Source organism: Arvicola amphibius, chromosome 10 (genome assembly GCF_903992535.2).
Source record: "Arvicola amphibius chromosome 10, mArvAmp1.2, whole genome shotgun sequence".
In the NCBI taxonomy this organism is placed as follows: Eukaryota; Metazoa; Chordata; class Mammalia; order Rodentia; family Cricetidae; genus Arvicola; species Arvicola amphibius.
In genome coordinates, this window is record NC_052056.1 from 97,765,911 (window position 1) to 97,787,707 (window position 21,797).

The 21,797-nt window shown below is 49.2% G+C and overlaps 1 protein-coding gene across 1 annotated transcript in view; it reads right to left on the reverse strand.

Annotated features, from left to right (window-relative positions):
- Positions 1 to 21,797, reverse strand: part of Adap1 (ArfGAP with dual PH domains 1) — a 52,787-nt gene that overhangs the window by 19,817 nt on the left and 11,173 nt on the right. The window contains exons 2-4 of the mRNA XM_038345360.1: positions 14,642 to 14,772; positions 8,302 to 8,393; positions 506 to 588 (exon numbers count right to left, since the gene is read on the reverse strand). Coding sequence (XP_038201288.1) covers positions 506 to 588; positions 8,302 to 8,393; positions 14,642 to 14,772 — 306 coding nt within the window. The remainder of the gene's footprint in view (positions 1 to 505; positions 589 to 8,301; positions 8,394 to 14,641; positions 14,773 to 21,797) is intronic.

Consider the following 21,797-nt stretch of genomic DNA (forward strand, 5'->3'; position numbering starts at 1 on the left):
TGGGGACCACTTCAGACTTGTAAAGCTGTCCAGGGAACTATGGCCCAGACCCCAAGACCAATGCCCACCACATACCAAATACACAAGCATCAAGATGCCCAGCCAACCCAGGCTGGGGGTCCCACGGGAACATGCGAAAGGTTAAATGAACATATTTAATAAATAGGAGATAGTACTGTTCAGTCACCCAGCAACAGAGTGACTGACAGGGAACTGAACTCCAAAACTCTCAGGGGACTCTGGAGTCCCCTTAGTCCCTCTCTTCAAAACTGCAGAACCCATCGGAACCAACAGCACCTTGCAGGCCCAGGGGAAGCAGTGGCCACTGATGTGGCTATCTCCTCCACCAGTGTGGATGCTAGCCCACAATAGTTCTTGTTGGCTCCCCACATAAACCCAGACCCCTCCTGAGGCCCCTGAAAGGGGAGAAGATAGTCTAAGCCGGGAACCTCCACAAGTTTGAAACACTGAACCAGCTAGAGACACTGGGAAGGGCGTAGCTCACCTGCAGAATATGGCTCCTGCTTCTCCACATGAAGGAACTCTTGCCTCTCGTACTTGGCACGGATCCACTGCTCACGTAGGAGTCTACAAAAAGAGAGGGGACTCAGATGGCCTCCTGGACCTCAAGTGCTCCGCAGAGAGCCACCACGATCCTGCCTACCCCTAAAAACTAACTTTCAGGAGCCAGAGGCCAGCATGGGGGGTGGCTGTCCTTCTCAGGTTCAACTGTTCACATGGGATGATTTCCATTCTGTCTTCTCAGGGGTCCCTGTCATCCTGGCCCCTCTGGTTCCCCCAGATCCTGAATCATGACCACCTAAACAGCCAAGCTGGCAGGTGGGGAACCTGAGCTCTGTTCACTTGAAACATCACACAGCCCCTCACTTGGTTCTGCTGCTGACCCTGTATTACGGTTAGTTATTAACTGCTACCACAACACACCTAGAACCACCTGAGACACCATTCCCTAGGCAGGTGGTCCTCAGCTGTGTAAGACAGGAGCAATCGAGCTGAGAATAAGCGAGCACGCATGCGTTCATTTCTGTCTGCTCTTGACTGTGGCTATGACGTGACTAGCTGCTTCAAGCTCTTGTCATTGTGGCTTCTGTGCTTTGGCGGCCTGGAACCTGGAACCGTAAGCCAGGTGTCTTAGTTAGGGTTGCTCTTGCTGTAATGATGTGTCACGAGCAAAAGTATCTTGGGGAGGAAAGGTTTATTTGGCTTATGCTTCCACAGTCTCGTTCATCATCAGTGGAAGTCAGGACAGGGATGCAAACAGGTCAGGAAGCCAGAGGCAGGAGCTGACGCAAAGGCCGCAAAGGAGCGCTGCTTTCTGGCTTACTCCTCTTGGCTCGCTCAGCCTGCTTTCTCTCATAGAACCCAGGACCACCAGCTCAGGGGTGGCCTCACTTCCAATGTGCGGGGGGGGCCCTCCCCAATAATCACTAAGACTGGGCTTGCCTACAGTCCAATCTCGTGGAGGTATTTCCTCAGCTGAGGTTCCCTCCTCTGGGATTGACATAAAAAACTAGCTGCCACACCAAACCAACCCCTTTCTCCCACAGTTGTTTTCTGTCGGGGTATTTTTATCACAGCAGCAGAAATGAAACTGGGATACCATGTGACCCCACTCTGGTTTGACCACATCTCTACCGTCCCTAGCCATCACTCCTGTGTGGGACTTCCCACTGTCAAGCTCCGCTGGACATCCCCTCACATAGGTCTCAAGCGCGGTGACTCTGACATAATTCCTTCAGGCCCCAGTCCCTCACAGTGTCATTCTGTTATCTGGTTTCGTGAATGTGAGTCCCCAAGCTTATGGCTGCACTATCTTGGCCTTCCTGGGTGGACTAGTGTTGCTGGTCAGGCCTCCAAGTCAATTAAGGGCAGTAGCTCTCAGAAGCATGGAGGCAGGGCTGGGGAGATGGCTCAGTAGGTAATAGACTTGCCTTCCAGCATGAGTTCAAGCTCCAGAAGCTACATTAAAAAACTAGGTGCATGCCTGTCATCCCAGCACAAGGAGGTAGGTAACAGGGGGATGCCCATGGCTCCCTGGCCAATCAACCTAGTGGAGTTGATTCCAGGCCAGCAAGAGACCCAGTCTCAAGAAAAAAGCAGACAGTACTTGAGGAATGACAACCAAGGTTGCCCTCTGGCTTCTATAGACATCTATTGGTGCACGCATATGCGCGCGCGCACACACACACACACACACACACAGATACAATCTCCTGAATAGTAGACAAGACTGAGGTCTTTGGAGAAGCTGAGGGATGAGGGAGACTGAGCCAGAGACATGGCTTCATCCCCAGGGCTACGACAGTCCTTGTCTGCCCCTGAAGCACTGATAAACAGGAAAACTGCCATCACTGGCAAGCAAGGAGCTGGGTGTGGCCCAGGTAGATAGTGGACCTGTGGCTGAGAGCAGGGCGTTCTGTTGGGAACGGTTACTCGGAGTACACGCTGGGATCCTCTGAGTACACCTAGGCGGTCAGCCTTGAAGTCAGTGGAAGGCTCAGAGCTGAGCCTGGGGGACCCCTGAGACTTTCAACTGTCACTACAACTTGGACTGGGTTTCTGAGTGGGACAAAGATCCTGTGACCACCATAACAAGGGACCCCCAAACCAAGGCCTTGACATCAGGCATGGAGTACAAGATTTGGAGTTCACTCTGTTGGGTTTTGGACTTGCCTTGGGCCATTATTTCCTCACTTTGTGCCTATTCCTCCCTTTTAGAACAGAAATGTAGATTCTGTGCTCTTGTATGGTTCCAAGTGGGTTCTTTGTTTCAATTTTATAGAGGGCTATAGTTAAGAGAGTGTTTTGAGTCTCAGAGGAGATGTTGAACTTTGAACTTTGAAATGCGGCTGAGACTGCAAAAGGCTATGGGGAATTTGAAGCTGGACTGAATACAATTTGCAACATGACATGGCCATGAGCATCCTGGGGTGAGGGACTGGAATGTGGTGGTTTGAATGAGAACAGCCCCCCCATAGGCTCATATGTTTGAATGGTTGATTCCTCAACTGGTAGAACTGCTGTGGATCAAGATGTGAGTTCTCGGCTGCTGTTCCAGCGAATCCACTCTGCCTAAGAACTCTAACCTCCTGGAACTGTATGTAAGCCCAGTGAGACTTTTATAAATTGCCTAGGTCGTGTTCTGTCACAGCAATAAAAAAAGTAACCAGCTGGTGGTGGTGGCGGCGGCGGCAACACTCACCCTTAATCCCAGCACTCTGGAGGCAGAGGCAGACGGATCTCTGTGAGTTCTAGGTCAGCCTGGTCTACAGAGTTAGCTCCAGGACAGCCAGAGCTGTTAGATAGAGAAACCCTATCTCAAAAAACAAAAACAGAAAAAGAAAAAAGAAGAGAAAAAGAAAAGAGAGAGAGAGAGAGAGAGAGAGAGAGAGAGAGAGAGAGAGAGAGAGAGAGAGAGAGAGAACCACTCTGGCCAACCAGGTGCAGTCCCTGCCAGGGCTGCCCTGCTCAGAGCCCTAGGGCATGTCTCCTCTCATGGCCCCTCCCTGAGGCTTCCAGCTGCTTTAGCATCCCTTGAAGTCTCACATCCCTAGGAAAGATCCAGCCCAGGCCCTGAATTTGTCCCATGAGTGTGATGACCAATATGAGACTTGGCATCTCTTTAAGCCTCTGGTTCACCATTGTTTGTCCCATTCCAGACTAACCCTTCTTGAAGGGGGTTGTATTGTCAAAGCCACAACCAGAACAGAGCACACACTAGTAATGGCACCTGCCTAGAATCCCCCAGTGAGGGGCTGGGGTGTGGCTCAGTGGTAGAGCACCTGCCTAGAATCCCCCAGTGAGGGGCTGGGGTGTGGCCTAGTGATGAATACTTGCCTGGGATCTGCCAGTAAGTAAAAGAAGGTGTGGATAAGTCTGTCTACCTAGCATGTATGAGGCTCTGTGTTGCACTGTCAATAACATACACACACACGTGCACATATGCACACATGCATTTATGCACACACATGCACATACATGCACAGGGACCTCATTACCCAGGTACTCTGCTTTTTTTAAATAACCTACCTAGGTAGCGCCCCATTTCCCTTTTTTAGTTTGGGAACACAACAAGGGCATTCTAAGCTAATAACTTCACCTCTCTCCATCCCAGGCTGACCAACCTGTGTGATTTCTGAGGTTGCTTTGGCTGAATTACCACCATGCCCCAGGTTTTATGCTATGGTCCTGACCCCCCAGGACCACTGAATCAGCCTCACTTGGAGACAGATTATCCAAAAATCCATCACGTCCAAGTGAGGCCATGCTATGGCCTTGGTCGCAATGCAGTTCAATCAATGACTCAGACACCCGCAGAGGGGCCACTGTGTGAGAGCTCAGAAGTAGGACCTCGACCACAACAGCTATGGAGGAGCTGCCCTTGACCTCATGCTTGTGGCTGAAGGAGCCGGGAGAGTGGATCATTTTTCATTTTCGAAGTGCTCAGCATTGGATCTGGTTCCTCGTATTTGCTAGACAAGTCCTCAGCCGCAGCAGCATCCCTGGGTCCTGCTCCTCTCCCTTCCATGGTTCCAGTTTGGGTGCTTGAGGAAGCTGCAGCAGAACACTGTCTGTATGCTGGGGAGCACTACTGGGGGACCCTAGGACTTCACTGTGGCCACTGGGTTTCCCCAGTGTGTGGCTCCACTTCAACCCACACACAGAAAGCGGGGTCTGAGGACAGGAATGTGCCTAGTGACACTGAGATCAGGGCTCAAGAGCCAGCTTGTCTCCAGGGACAACACATCTTATGGGGACTTCTGACTAAGCTCCTGGCTCAGAGCATCAAGAAGGAAGGGGGTGGGTTGCCCTGGGCACACACGCACCTCAGACCTAGCTTATCAGGACACAGTTGGGAACCACAGAACAGCCTCCCCAGGCCTTCCTCAGGCTGGCTCAGGGAAGGGCCCTTCATTTGAAACTCCTACCAGCAGACCATACAGCTGAAGACCTGTATCTCTCCAGCAATGCAAGATGAAGCTCTAACCCCAAAGCCACCGAGGTCTACAGGCCACAACCGGTGCCATGTGTCCTCCTGAACTGGGAGGAGGCAGACCGAGCTGTGTCTGGGACACCCTGACTGCCCAAAGCCTGCTCTGACAGGCCCTGACGCTAGAGCCCAGGGCTTCCTTCTTGCACCAGGCCATGCCAGCACACGGCACTGCCTCAAACCAATCACCCAGCACTCTACAGTCTGCATGGGCATCTATCTCCATCCCAGCTTCCCATTGCTCGGTGTCCCACCCCCATCACACACTGTCCTCAACAGCAACCTGTGGTTAAATGTCTCCAACTCCATCGCTGTGTGAGCCCTGCCAATTTGCAGTCTCCCTCAGCTCATGACGACCCTAAATCCACAAAGACTTGCACACAGCTGCCCATCACATCGTACATATCACACACTGACACATTTCACACTTGACAGCGGTTCATACATGGTCTCTAGTCACAGCACCCACAGTTTGTACATGGATTCATGTGTCACCTTGGGTAAGTGGCATCCAGACCCAAGAGACCTCGTCAGTGGGAAGGGCCTGGTGACCAGCAGCATGGAGAAACATGTACCACCCAGTGTCCTTCTTATACCAGTGTGGACCATTTCAGCCCAGGCCAGGAAGTGATGGCAGCAGAAATGCAAATGACCCTGACCACAGAGCAGTCGGTGACAAAAAACCATGCCTCAGAATAGCTGGTGATGGCATGGGCTTCCTGACTTGTACTGAGACCTGGCAGGTTGGTGCAGATCCCTGTAGGTGAGGTCTGGGGTTCCCCCTCACCCCTGGCAGCCCTATGTAGGGGTGAAGGCATGGGGTAAGGAGGGCAGTAGGGCTCTGCTGTCTCTCTCATGGCACCTGCCAGTGATGAGTTTTCTGATGGTCCATAAATGCACAAACACGGCTGCCTGTCACCTGACACACCCAACTTCTCTTCCCCATAATAGTCTCAAACTGGACCCAGGGCAGGCGGCCAAGTGACCCTCCTTCCTCCCTCTCTTCTCCCCCTCTTCTTTCTCTCGCCTTTTCCTCTTCCCTCCTCCTCCCTCTCTTCTCTCTCCTCCCTCCCTCTCCTCACAATCCTGCCTCCTTCTCCTCTTCCTTCCTCCCTTTTCTCCCCTCCTTACCTTCCCCTCTCGACTTAGAGTCCTTCCTCTCTTCCTCCCCTTCCTCCCCTCTTTCTTTTCCTCCCCCTTTGTCTGTCTCCTACACTCCTGCCCTTTCCTCTTTCTCTCTTTCCTCCTCTCTCCTCCTTCCTTTCCTCACCCTCCTGCTTCATCTTCCTCTTCTCTTTCCTTTCTTCTTCTCCCTCCTCCCCTCCTCACAGTCCTGACCCTCCTGCCTCCACTTTTTTTTCTTCCCCCTCCTCCCTCCCCTTCTTCTCCTCACCTTCCTCCCTCATTTCTTGCAGAGTCCAGGAGATCCCCTCCCCTCTCACTGGCCTGAGTCAGACCTTGCAAAACCTATCATAGAAATGCTGATGAGTGGGACACAGCCATAGTCCCTACCAGCTTCTCCAGAGGCCGATGGTGGGGAGGGGGCGGACTGCTGTAACCCTAAGTCAGGGTGACAGAGGGAACCTCACTGGGGAGCAGCGGCCCCCTCTTCTATTCTGTTCTCTTCCATAGGTGTTTGGAGGCCTCTCTGCTGGGGTGTCCTGGGTAGGTCACCCCAGGACCTTGGGTTTACAAAGTGAGTCAATCCAAGAAAAACACCGAGCAAACATGAACCTGGGTAGGGCCCAGGTGGAGCCAGAGCTAAACCACACCAGGCCTGGGAATGAAAGGCAGAGTCAGGGTGCAGAGGGAGAGTGGGGAGAGGTTGCTGCACTCAGGAGTGGGGTCAGGTCGGGTCTTAACCCTGTTTCCAAGAAAGGGAAAGCGGCTCCTGGAAAGTTCCAGAAGGCTGAGCATCTTACAGTCATGCAGCTGCTTAAGACTGGCCTCTCTCTGACCCAAGTCAGGGTGGCCTCTGCCTGCCCACAGAGTGGGGATTTCCAGTGTGCATCCCTGTCTCTGTGTCCTCTGGGAGTTCTGTCAACCCCTCTGGGCCACAGAGCCTCTCCTCGGGGTTGGAATGGAGTGGAGGGTGGAAGGAAAGCCGCGTGTCCACACTTGGGTCTCGGGGCATGACTGACCTCGGTCCCATTCTGCTTAGAGAAGACAGTGAGCTATGGTGCCCTGCTGGGGAAAGGCAGACAAGGAAGGCTAGGCCCAGAGGCTGTCCAGGAGCTGAAAGTGGGAGAGATGGCCAGTGTGGCAGCCAACACCCAGGCCGAATGGGCAGAGCTGCCCCTGTGGCTAGGCTCAGCCATTCTGCCTGACCTCCTGAGACCTCAGAGGCAGCTGTCTGTGCCAGGCACCCAGAAGACGGACATGGTGGGATGGCCTGCCCCGCACCAAGGGAACCCTGAGACCACTAGGAAATTCAGCAAAGAACCTAAAGAAAGGGACCCCAACTCAGGGTACCTGAGTGGTGCCACACAAGCCAAGTCCTGGGAGCTGGGCAGTGCCAGGCAGACTGGAAGGGGCTTCCATGGAAGTGCACCTCAGGCAAGGGCCAAGAGGGATCAGCTCTGCCCACCCCACCCCTTGCACATGCCAGGAAGAGGGGGCTTACACAGAGCTGAGGCTGGGAATCCAGGGGAGGGAGAGGGGAGAAGGAAGCCCAAGGTTGTCACTACCTCATTATCCCTAGCTTGGAAGATGGGGAAACAGAGGCCAGAGGCCGAGAGAAAGTAGGTAACTAGCCCACTTGTCCCTCTTTCTGCCATTTCTTGATGCCAAGTGGCTGGTCCTATCAGGCAGTCTCTTATACCCAAGCCACTAGGAAAATCCAAGACCCACTTAAGATCCTGGGGAGAGAGACCCTGATGGTCCCCACTGCATACGGGTCCACCCAGATACAACAAGCAATAGAATCATGATGGTTGGTCATGCCTGTTCTTAGTACTCAAGAGGCCGAGGCAGGAGGGTGAGGACTTTCAGGTCAGCCTGGGCTGCATACAGACCCAGACCCGTCCATAAAAGAGCAAACAGACAGATACATACATGCACAGATACATGCATACGTGGATGGATACATAAACGGATACATAGACGGATAGAGGCCAGGCAGGAGAGATAGCCAGCGACCTTAATGGGCTCCTGGGGACCCGTGCTGTAATCTTTCCCCAAAACTCAAAGTTCCAGCCCCTGCTGAGTGCCCCACAGGCCCGCCCTGTGCCACCCGGGGCCAGGCCCAGAGATGTTTACCAGTGCCCTGACAGAGCCCTTTCTGTACTCACTGGCAGTCGGAGAGCGTGGGCCGATAGTAGAAGGGTGGTACTTTGGACTCGAAAGTGGCTCTGGCGGCCTCGTTCCCATGAGATGCCATGAACTGCAAGAGAGGGGGGCAGGGTCAGAACCAAGGAGCCCTGGATCCAGGGACGGTGGTGGCTGCTGGGTCACTGCTGTCCTTTAGGCCCCTGCAGGGTCATCTGACCTAGGACGCTGAGAGCATAGCCAGTCCTTGGGATTCCCATCCCTTCTGAAACCCTGCTGTCCCAGGGACGTTGGCTGCCAATGAGCAAATAGAAGGAATGCCCGAAAGAAAGATCCCTGAGGGGCCAGTGGCTCAGCAGGCTAAAATGTCTTCTGCACAAACTGGACAACCTAAGTCTGACCCACGGGACCCACGGTAGAAGAAGAGAACTGAGTCCTGAAGGTTGTCCTCTGATTGCCACAATCACACCAGGGCACATGTGTGCCCACACTTATTCACACATCATACACAAGAGTTCTGTACACAATAATAGAATAAACTAAATTTAGGGGCCAGTGATATGGCTCAGTGTCCCCGAGTCTAATAACCTAAGTTTGATCCTTGGGACCTATATTTAGAGAGAACCAACTGCTGGATGTTGTACTCTGGCCTCTTCACAGGCCAGGGCATGTGTGCACCCCCACACATATGAATAGGTACACACAAACACACAAATAAGTAATTGTAATAACGTTTTTGAAAGCAACTCATGGGCCTGTAAAATGGCTCAGTAGGTAAAGGTGCTTGCTGTTTATTAAACTGAAAATCAAAAACAACCCTCAGGGATTGGAGATGGAGCTCAGCAGTGGAGTCCCTGCCTAGAATCCCCCAGTGAGGGGCTGAGGTGTGGCTCAGTGGTAGAGCCCCTGCCTAGAATCCCCCAGTGAGGGGCTAGTGATATTAGACCCCAGGATCCAAATCTGGTACTGAAATAAAATAATCGATTCTCAGGCCTGAGATCATTTCGTTGGTAAAGTTCTTATCTTGTAAACGTGTCAGCCTGAGTCTGACGCTAAAACTCATGTAAAAAGCTGGTGCAGAGACATTTCTTGTAATTCAGAGGCCGGGAAGATGTTAGGCAGACAAGTGGAAGCTTGGACTATCGGCAAAGTTCCAGCTCGACAAGAGACCTTATCACAAACAAAACGTGGAAAGTGCCTGAGGAAGGTGTGACAGCCCCGGGTTCTCTGACCTCCACACACACTTGCACCCGTACACACATGTACCCAAGGCGACAAACAGCCAGCTCTCAGGGCTGTCTGAGTGTGCTGTAAACCACCACAAGCAAAAAGGTTGATCAGGTTGACTAAACCAAGACAAAAAAATTTCCATGACAGAAACCACCATGAGTAAAACCAAGACACCTTTGAAAAAAATCTATTTTCAATGAGCCAGCTTCTTAGTGGGTGAGTTTCCTGAACATGTCAAGAAACCCCAAGAGGGTGAAAGCAGTAGAGGGGGCAGGCCATCAAGTGAGCCAAGAGCGAGCAGGCTGAGGTGACAGAGCTCCCTCCAGCTCCAGGTGAGGAAGTCGCAACCCTCCCCGGGAAGAGTGCCCACACTATCAGCTCAGCACCAGCCCAGGCTGGAGCCTTCTACGCAGTCATGTGGGATCAGGCATGTTCTCTACACGCTGACAAGCCTCTAATCTTACACCACTGCCTCGAAGAATTTAGGTCACCACTGAGTTTCCAGAAGCACAAATGACCTACTGGGAAGAGCTTGGGGAACCCCGTGGTTACAGAGAGCAAGGATCGAAAGCAACCTGAAGCATGCTATCCTAATACTCCAGAGGCTGAGGCAGGAGGAACCCGAGTGTGAAACTGTTCTGGTCTGTAGAGAGAGAGAGAGAGAGAGAGAGAGAGAGACCGTGTCTCAAAAATGAAAGAGAAAAAGAAGTAGGGTGTGTGGTGTACAACTGTAATCTCAGCACTCAGGGGTGGAGGCAGGAAGATACAGAGTTCAAGGTCAGCCTTGGCTGCAGAGTGAGCTAGAGATCAGCCTGGACTACCTGAGACCCTGTCTCTGAAACCCCAAATAAAGGGGAGAGAAGAAAGATAAAAGAAATAGAAAATAGAAGTGGAAAGAAAGAATAACCTAAGTTTCCATTCAGAGGGGGTAGGACAAGGCCATGGTGGCCCACACACACCAGAGACCATGGCGGTAACAGAAGACATCAGTGCCCGTGCGTGAGTTAAGGACACATGCATGCTCATACAGGTCGACCCCTCTCCTAAAGAGGCACAAAACACTGGTCCCCAGTGGCTCCTGAGGTGAGGAGTGAGCGAGAAGCCAAAGTCAGGGAAAGATGGGGCTCTCACCCAAGCCACGCTCTGCTGGGCCTGGTGACTGTGCCCTGTGCAGAACAGCAACACATATTAAATCCCACTCGCTAGCAGGCTCGGGGGTGCATGCCTGTCACTCAGAAGACTGGGATAAGGAAGACTGTGAGGACCAGGCCAGCCTGGGCTACCAGGCCAGCCTGGGGTACAGAGTGAGATCCTGTCTAAAGAAAGTAAAATTTCAGTTATGTTTATTTTATTTTATTCCACTTTTTTTTAAGTCACAGTCTCCTAGTTGTAGCCCTGGCAGGCCTGAAGCTTACTATATAAATCAGGCTGGCCTTGAACTCATAGCTGCCTATCCAAGTGCTTGGATTAATGCTGTGCACCACCATGTTCAATCACATCTATGTATGCATGGTATGTATGTAGGTAGGTATGTATATATTCATTTATTTACTCTCTCTCTCTCTTTCTCTCTCTCTCTCTCTCTGTGTGTGTGTGTGTGTGTGTGTGTGTGTGTGTGTGTGTGTGTGTGCCCATGTGCCACAGCACTCAGGGCATCAGATTTTACAGCAAGTGCCTTTATTTACCAGCCAAATCATTGGACTGGCCACAGAAAACAATTCTTTACAAAGATCTGATACAAAAATCTCGAGGAAAGCAGGTCAAGAGAGCGGTGACATCTGCCTGAAATCCTGTCACTGGGGAGTCAGAGACAGGAGGATCAGGAATCCAAAGTCATCCTTGGATACATAGCGAGAGCCAGGCTAGCCTGAGATACATGAAACACTGGCTCTGAAAACCAAACCAACCAGCTATAGAACACTGAGAATAGTATACAAGCCTTGAGATGGAATAGGCTGCAGAGAGTACAGGAAAAGGAGTGGCCTATGTTTCAAGTCCAGATTCCTTCAAGGGTCTGGGAACTGCCCTCTGACCTAGGCTGATTGCTTTTTCCCAGTTAGAGTCAGGCATGGCCAGAGACAACGGTACCTCACCCTCGTGTCTCTGCCAGGATTGCCCTATGGAATCACTGAACCAAAGCCAGCCTGCCCTTAATACAAAGTCTAAGATTCTATGATTGGCTGCTTACTCTAGGATGGTGAAGAGAAGACTTAGAAGACTGCCAAGTCTAACTGCCTAGAATCCCCCAGTGAGGGGCTGAGTGTGGCTCAGTGGTAGAGCCCCTGCCTAGAATCCCCCAGTGAGGGGTTGGGGTGTGGCTCAGTGGTAGAGCCCCTGCCTAGAATCTCCCAGTGAGGGGTTGGGGTGTGGATCAGTGGTAGAGCACCTGCCTAGAATCCCCCAGTGAGGGGCTGGGGTGTGGCTCAGTGGTAGAGCACCTGCCTAGAATCCCCCAGTGAGGGGCTGGGGTGTGGATCAGTGGTAGAGCCGCTGCCTAGAATCCCCCAGTGAGGGGCTGGGGTGTGGATCAGTGGTAGAGCCCCTGCCTAGCATCCCCCAGTGAGGGGCTGGGGTGTGGTTCAGTGGTAGAGCCCCTGCCTAGAATCCCCCAGTGAGGGGTTGGGGTATGGCTCAGTGGTAGAGCCCCTGCCTAGCATCTCCCAGTGAGGGGCTGGGGTGTGGCTCAGTGGTAGAGCACCTGCCTAGAATTCCCCAGTGAGGGGCTGGGTGTGGCTTAGTAGTAGCACCCATCACCCCTCACTCGGAATGTGCTTCCCCAGCCTGTCAGTGTTTCCTCACACTCCACGTGGGTGTCCTATGCTGAACCCATGCTCCACCTAGTAGTATCATGCCAGCTTCCCTATGTCCTGGGCCTGTGCTCACACTTGTCTCCCACCCCTGCCTTCTTAGAGGGCAGCAAAGTCTCTGCCTTGCTCAGTTCCTCCTGCCTGGTACACAGTAAATGCCCCTATGCTTTTGTGAGATGAATGGACAGATGTATGTATGCATGCATATATGTATGGATGTGTGTGTGTGTATATATATATATATGTATGTATGTAAAGATGGGGATGGATGGATAGGCATGTGGGTGGATGGATGGATGCATAGATGCATGATTGCATGGATAGATACATAGATCGTGAGTGGATGGGTGGTAGATGAATATATAGGTGGGTGGATGGATAGGTGGGTTAGTAGATAAGCAGATGGATATGTGGATGCATGGATAAATGGATATATGAACAAGTGAATGAATGGATGAGTGGATTGTTGGGGCAGCTGGCCCAATCCCTGCGTTCAGGGACGTGGCTGCTCCAGTGGGGTAGCATTCCCCTTAAATAGGATTGGGGAGCCGGAAGGCGGCCCGCTCTTTGCGCTGCCCCGCGCTCACCTTCGGCTCCGCTGGACCCTTGGTTCTGTAAGTTCCCTTATCTCCCCTTGTATTAAAATTGAGTAATTATAAAAGGACTATTTTTGGTTATTTCCAATCTTCGCCACATCATCTGGTGCCCAATGTGGGGCTCGAACCCACGACCCTGAGATTAAGAGTCTCATGCTCTTTTTTTAAAAAAAAAACTATATGAGTGTTGATTCTTGTATATTGATATATTGAACATTGTATGAGAGTATGATACTACCTCTGTTTGAAACAATTGTTATATTGACATTGTTTACCATATTGCACTGTACATTTCTACCTCAGATATTATTTATGTAAGGACCCTGTTTACATTTTGGAAATCATTGTCTTCATTTTTTTGCACAGTTGTCTATTCTATTAGTCATACAGTTACATAAGTGTTGAGAATTATATGTTGGTCATATTTATATTTAGGACAATCAGGTTTTTTAGACACATAGAGGTTGTATTTAGTATAGATAGCATAATCTTCAACCTCTTTGAAGAGCTGTAGAACATGGCCTTTAATCTAACCTACAGTTTTGTATTTATGAGACACAATCACTCCTGGCAACAATGCTCTACTCCCGAGAGAACATTGAGCACCAAAGACACTCCACTGGGAGTTTGTCTTCTACTTGGCAGAACTGGCCTTGGGGCAAAGAAAAGCCCATACCTCCATTACTGACTAAAGTATGAAATATCCATAAGTGGATAAAACAGAATTGTCTTATCTTGCCAAGACAGGATAGGATAGTTCTACTAAAGGTTCCTTGCCATTGTATAATGGTATGTCAGGTTTTTTCAGGCCTCAGCCAAAGTTGGTTGCCTCAACATTGCTATCAAGACTTCGTGTGGTTGCCCAGGTAGTCAATTGTCTCTGTCTTCTGTTGCACATTTTGGAAGTTTCTCGTTTGTGCTTCCTGGTTGCTTTGGTAATTTTACTCTCCTTCTCAGATCTTTGATGGGGTTGAAGATTAGATAATGGTAGCTACCTTCTAGATTATTTAGACTTCCCAAAGTAGAGTGATTAGAAAAATTCTTCGTTATATACTTCTCGCCTGATATTGTTTACTTTTTGTAATTTTATATGATCTGTTCCCATTGTATATAGTTGTATTTGGTTTCTGAATCTGTCTTATTTAGACAAAAGGGGGAGATGTTGGGGCAGCTGGCCCAATCCCTGCGTTCAGGGGCGTGGCTGCTCCAGCGGGGTAGCATTCCCCTTAAATAGGATTGGGGAGCCGGAAGGCGGCCCGCTCTTTGTGCTGCCCCGCGCTCACCTTCGGCTCCGCTGGACCCTTGGTTCTGTAAGTTCCCTTATCTCCCCTTGTATTAAAATTGAGTAATTATAAAAGGACTATTTTTGGTTATTTCCAATCTTCGCCACATCAGTGGATGGGTAGATACATGAGTGAATGGGTAGATGGATGGAGGGATGAGTGGCTGGGTGGATGGATGAATGGATGGTTGTGGGTGGTTGGTTGTGGGTGGACAGACGGACAAGCGCTTGGATTTTTTTTTTTTACCATATGGCTCCCCAGAAAGATCAGCAATGAAATTGTCAAGTTTCAGCTAACCCAAGTCCCCTTGGAGCAAAAGAACCCCTGGAAGGTTAGACCCACCAAGGTTCCCAGTATCTAGAGATGAGGGAACTAGGGTTACCCTATATATGGCCATAGGGTTACCATGCCCCTCACTCCATCCAGTATCCCTCTCTGGACCCATACCTCAACTTGGGTCTCATCCCAGGCATCCAGACGGACTGACTTCACCTTGCTGACCTGGGGGATGTTCCGGTGGATCCCAGAGCAGCTCAGACAGATGAACACACCCAGGGTGTAGGACGCCCAGTCAGGATCTAAAAGGGAAGGGCAGAGGTCAGGGAAGCTCAGCCAGGACTCCAAGGCATACAGGGAAAGCTCAGTCTGAGACCAAAAGGGTTAGACACAGAGTCAATAGAGGCCATGGCAGGGGATGACGAGGATGGAACTGAGGACTTTGTGCACACTAGGCAGGTGCTCTACCACTGAGCCTCACCCCAGTCCCTCACTGGGGGATTCTAGGCAGGTGCTCTACCACTGAGCCACACCCAAGCCCCTCACTGGGGGATTCTAGGCAGGTCTCTACCATTGAATCACAACCCCAGCCCCTCACTGGGGGACTCTAGGCAGGTGCTCTACCACTGAGCCACACCCACAGCCCTCTTTACTTTTTATTTTGAAACAAAGTCTCACTAAGTTGCTGAGGCTGCCTATCCCTGGAAGACCTTGGACCTCTGACACTCCTACTTCAGCCTCTCAAGTTGCTGAGGTTACAGCTCTACCCAGTCCTGGTCCAGCTAAGAAGCTCTAAAAAAATTTAAATCATATTTATTTTTTATTTAAAAAATCTTATGTGTATGGGTGTTTTGTCTGTGTGATGTGTACCACGGGTGCTTGGTACCCAAAGGAGGCCAGAAAAGAGTATCAGATGCTAGAACCAGAGTTATAGATGGTTGTGAGCTACCATGTGAGTCCTGGGAATTGAACATGGGTTCTCTGGAAGAGCAGCCAGTCTCCTTGACTGCTGAGCTATCTCTCCAGCCCCTCACTAATTGATTTGTGTATACATACATAAATGCAAGTGAGTGTGTATGCCGTGGTGTGGAGTTCGGAGGACAACTTGTGGGAGTCAATTCTCCCCTCCCACAGTGTTGGTCCCCAAGGAACGAAAGGCAAATCATCAGGCTTGGTGACAAATGACACCACCCACTGAGCAATCTTGCCAAGTCAAAATTATATGGACAGCACACGCCTTTAATTCCAGCACTTGGGAAGCAGAGGCAGGCAGATCTCTGTGAGTTTGAGGCCAGCCTGGTCTACAAGAGCTAGTTCAGGACAGCAAGGGCTTTACACAGAGAAACCCCATCTTAACCAAACACACACACACACACACACACACACACACACACACACACACAAAGACAGATATGGCCTAGAATTGACAAGGATGCAGAACACCTGGAATGTTCGTGTGCTCTGGGCATGAATATGAATTTGTTCGTTGTCTTGGAATCAGTGTGGCATTTTCTTTCTCCTCCTCCTCCTCCTCCTTCCTCTTCCTCCTTCTCCTGTTCTTTTTTTTTTCTGAAACCAGGTCTCATATAACTTAAGCAGGCCTCAAATTTGCTATGTAGTTGAGGCTTGCCGTGAACTCCCGATTCTCCCAAGTAACAGGGACTACCAGGCACTGCTAGGTCGACCACCAACTTCTGACACAGCTGAGTCTACATCTCCTGTATAAACCTGCCATTCCACTACTGGCTGCTCGCCGAGGAGCGATAAAGACACGCCCACGAGAGATGCTCGTATTTGGGGCAGCTATGTTTTCAGTTATTGGTATATTTCATTTTCACATGCATGATGTTTGTATGTGACTGCTTGTCCTTGCCTGTGGAGTAGAGGCTCACACCAGGCGCCTTCCTTGGTAAATCTCCACCTTGTCTTTTCAGATAGGGTGTCTTTCTGCACCCAGAGCCGGCCATTTCAGCTAGACTGCCCGGCCATCGAGTCCTGGGGCTATGCCTGTCTCTGTCTCTGCATCCTGATGGAATATGGCTCTACAGCTGATCCATAGTCGAGACCCTGGCTAAGGGCTGGACCGCTACCTTGAGTGGGCCAAGAGCAGCAAGAATGGGCAGCTCAAGGCTGGAAGGTGGAGTCCTGTCTCACTGATGCCCCAGGCTTTTACACGGGTGCTGGGGATTCAAACTCAGGTCCCCACGCCTACATAATGGTTGCAGCTAATTTTGATTTTCAACCTGACTTTGATACCAGCAAAGCCCACTTTGGTGTGTGTGTCTGTCTGTGTGGACATTTTTTAGGATCTCGAAGGCTCTGATCCAGGTGAGAGATTACTAATTCCTCAATATACACAATTACTAGGAGGTGGTAAAAGCAGGAACTAGTGTCTGGTTAGAGGAAGCCAGTGACTGAGGGTTTGTTCTTGAGGACATATATCACTCTGGCACCTTCTAGTATCCACCTCTTTCCTGTTTCCTGCTCATGGTGATGTGAGCTCTTCTGCTACTCCACCCCTCCCCAGCATGACAGACTGACATTTCTGGAACCTGGGGCCCAGAGACCTAAAATGTGTCTCTTGGGTATTTGGTCACATGAAAAAGCCTGACTACCACAGTATCCAACGATACATAAACAGAGTGCTATACCATAAAACACAGGGGCTTCTACTAGGAATTCAAAGCTATTTAACACTTGAAAGTCACGCAGGGTAGCCAGCTGGTAGAGGCGCACGACTTTAATCCCAGTACTAGGGAGGCAGAGGCAGGTGGATCTCTCTGAGTTTAAAACCAGCCTGGTTGGTCTACATAGCAAGTTCCAAGTCAGCCGGAGCCATATAGTGAGACCCTGTCTCAAAACAACCACAAACTTTTTTTAAAGATTTATTTATTAATTATGTATACACTATTCTCAGTATTCTGTCTGCATGTTTGCCTGCAAACCAGAAGAGGGCACCAGACCCTATTACAGATGGTTGTGAGCCACCATGTGGTTACTGGGAATTGAACTCAGGACCTTTGGAAGAGCAGGCAGTGCTCTTAACCACTGAGCCATCTCTCCAGCCCCCCAACCACAAACTTTTTATACTACTATAAAAACATGAAAGACATTGGGATAAATATGACAAGAGATAAGAAAGACAGAAACTATGAAATATTGTGCCTAGAAATTAATTATCTATATCATGGAAAGAAGCCATTTCTGGGTTGGAAGGGGCAAGATTTTCAACACAAACTCTTGGAAAATTAATCTATGGGCTGACTGTAATCTCCACAATATTTCCAATGGGAATCATTATGAAGAAAAATTTCAAATGAGTCTAGAATTCATATGCGAGCTCAAAAGGCAGAGACCCGAGGCTGGGGCATGCTCAAAAGGCAGAGACCCGAGGCTGGGGCATGGCTCAGGGTAAAAGTACTTGTAGTGAGAGAGTGAGGACCTGAGTGTGGATCCCCAAGACTCACACAAAAGCCATTTTCATGTGAGCATCTGTGACCCCTGTGCTTCAAGGGAGATGGGATGCAGAGCCAGGAGGACCCCTGGAAACATATGGCCCAGGTGTCTGACAGACAATGCAGATAAACAGCAAAGAGACCTGCCGCAAGCAAGGTCAAAGATGAAGAGAGACACCGGAGGTTGTCCCCTGACCCCACAAGTGCACTATGGAATATGCACAAATGCACCCCCATCCATATGCACACACACTGTACACATAAATAAACAAACAAATGGTATCAAACCACCAAAACAGCCCAGAAAAGAGACCAAGATGGAATTGTGCACATGCATGGACATGGACACACACACACACACACACACAGAGAGAGAGAGAGAGAGAGAGAGAGAGAGAGAGAGAGAGAGAGAGAGAGAGAGAGAGAGAGAGAGAGAGAGAGACAGAGAGAGAAACAGAGAGAGAAACAGAGAGAGAAACAGAGAGAGACAGAGAGAGAACATCTTTAATCTCAGCACCTCAGCACTCAGGCAAAAGCTGATGGGTCTCTGTGAGTTCCAGGCCAGCCAGAGTTACATAGAGAGTCTTTGTCAATTAATCAATCAATCAATCAATGTTATATATATTATATGTATATATATAATTTTATTTTGTGTGCATTGGTGTTTTGCTCACATGTATGTCAATGTGAGGGTGTCATACAGTTGTGAGCTATATGGGCATTGAACCCAGGTCTTCTGGAAGAGCAGCCAGTGGTCTTAACTGCAGAGCCATCTCTCCAGCCCAAATAAGTCTATTCTAAAGATACATTACTACAGGGTCTAGACTGGGAAGTGTAGTCCTCACCCTTCATTAAGGTAACTTCTCTTTGCAACAGATGGAGACCACTACAGTAAACCACAACCAAGCAAAATGCAGAGTTGTGGAGCCCAGCCCCAATGGACACACTCTCTACCTAAGGCTCAGTGGACATCGCAGAAGAGGGGATGGGAAGATTGTAAGAGCCAGAAGATCGGGGAGGTTGCTATCACATTATGTTTCCTGATGACATTACAAGCTGCACCCATAAGCTCATCAACGTGACTGTCCAACCACAAGCTGAACAAGGATTGAACAAGGATGACCTCGACGGGCATACCAAAGCAGATGAGGAGAAGCCCATGAGGCCTATGCCCTACACTACACAAGTTAACTGAGGAAAGTAGGGAGCCAAAGAGAGAGGTGGTCCTCCCCAATTGGCTGTCCAGTGCCAAACAGTCAGCCCTGAAGACATCCATACAAGTAACATATGGACTCCACAGGTTATACTTAAGATGCAATGCCCAACAAAATCCCAGCAAAATTCTTCATAGACCTTGAAAGAATGGTACTCAACTTCATATGGAAAAGCAAAAAAACCAGGATAGCCAAAACAATTCTGTACAATAAAAGAACTTCTGGAGGCATCACAATCCCTACTACTGGGCTACAGTACTGAAAACAGCCTGGTACTGGCATAAGAAAAGACAGGGGGACCAATGGAACCAAATAGAAGACCTGGATATCAATCCACATTATCTTCGAACATCTGATTTGTGACAAAGAAGCAAAAAAAAATCAAATGGAAAAAAGAAAGCATATTTAACAAGTGATGGTGGCATAACTGGATATCAACATGTAGAAGAATGAAAATAGACCCATATCTATCACCATGCACAAAACTCAAGTCCAAATGGATCAAAGACCTCAACATAAAGCCAGCCACACTGAACCTCATAGAAGAGAAAGTGGGAAATGCATTTGAACACATTGGCACAGGAGACCACTTCCTAAATATAACCCCAGCAGCACAGACACTGAGAGAAACAATTAATAAATGGGACCTCCTGAAACTGAAAAGCTCAGTAAAGCAAAGGACACGGTCAACAAGACAAAATGACAGCCTACAGAATGGGAAAAGATCTTCACTAACCCCACATCAGACAGAGGTCTGATCTCCAAAATATAGAAAGAACTCAAGAAATTGGACACCAAAAGATCACATAATCCAATAAAAAAAATGGAGTAGAGACCTAAACAGAGAACTCTCAACAGAGGAATCTAAAATGGCTGAAAGACACTTGAGGAAATGTTCAACCTCCTTAGTCATCAGAGAAATGCAGATCAAAATAACCGAGATTCCATCTTACACCTGAAAGAATGGTCAAAATCAAAAACACTGAAAGGCTGGAGAGGTTGTGGGGTAAAGGGAACATTTCTGCATCGCTGGTGGGAGTGCAAGCTGGTACAGCCCCTTTGGATGTCAGTGTGGCGATTTCTCAGAAAATTAGGAAACAACCTTCCTTAAGACCCAGTAATACCACTTTTGGGTATATATCCAAAGGATGCTCAATCGTGCCACAAGGACATGTGCTCAACTATGTTCATAGCAGCTTTGTTTGTCATAGCCAGAACCTGGAAACAACCTAAATGCCCCTAGACTGAAGAATGGATAAGGAAAATGTGATACATTTACACAATGGAGTACTACACAGCAGAAAAAAATAGAGACATCTTGAATTTTGCAGGAAAATGGATGGAGCTAGAAAACATTATTTTGAGTGAGGTAACCCAGACCCACAAAGACAATTATCACATGTACTCACTCATAGGTGTTTGTTTTTTAAACATAAAGCAAAGAAAGCCAGCCTACAAACCACAATCCCATAGAACTTAGACAACAATGCGGACACTAAGAGAGACTTACATAGATATAATCTACATGGGAAGTAGAAAGTAGAAAAAGACAAGATCTCCTGAGTAAATTGGGAGCATGGGGACCTTGGGAGAGGGTTGAAGAGGGTAGGGGAGAGGCAGGGAGGGGAGCAGAGAAAAATGTAGAGCTCAATAAAAATTTTAAAAAAGAACTTGAAAAAAAAGAATATATATGTATATATAATTACATATATGCGTTCAACAGCAATTAATGGGGAAAGAGTCCATGTATTTAAAAAGAGTGGGGAGGGGTCTATGGGAGGGCTTGAAGGGAGGAAAGGGAGGAGGAGAAAGGTCATATTAAATGACAGTCTCAAAATAAACAAGAGATGCACTACTAACAGCAGACTTGGTGGAAGAGGGACACAAGTTATCTTGATGAAATGAAAGCGACCTGCTAGCTCGCTGAAAGTGCCTGTCAAGAGAGGGAAAGGTTAAAGGGCAGCCACACCCAGAGGAGGCCGAGCTGCTGAAAGCGTGGCTGGAGCTCAGTGACACAACAAAGCACAGAGGACAAAAATAGGCAAAGCAGCAGGCGCTTTTCCAAAGGGATTCTCCAGGCGGCAGGAAGACCCTCCAGTCATGGGGCTGCAAGAGGGCCGGAGCATGCCACTGTATTTTGGTTTCTGCACACGTGCGTGTGTATGTGTGTGTGTGTGTGTGTGTGTGTGTGTGTGTAGACAACCTGAGAGGGTCATCCCTCAGGCATCATCTACCTTGGATTTAGCTTTTGAGCTAGGGTCTCACTATGTAGGTAGTTCTCAAATTCATATAGCGTGCCTCTGCCTCCCAAGTGCTGGCACTAAAGGCATGCGCCACCACACCTGGATTCCATCTTGATTTTTTTTTTTTTTTTAAGAAAGAGTCTCTCACTTGACCTGTAGTCAGCTAGGCAGGCTGAAAAGCCAGAAAGGCCCAGGGACTTTTCCTGTCTCCACCTCCCCAGTGATGGAATTACAAGCACATGCCACCCCTCCTGGCTTTTTTTTTTTTATATGGGTTCTGCGGATCGAAATTATGTCCTCACGTTTGCACAGCATGGGCTGTACTGAGTCATCGCCCCAACCCCGGAGGATGTTCTAAGATCATAAAAACGATCGGCAGCTGATAGCCATTTCCTCCAGCTGGCTGTGATGGAGT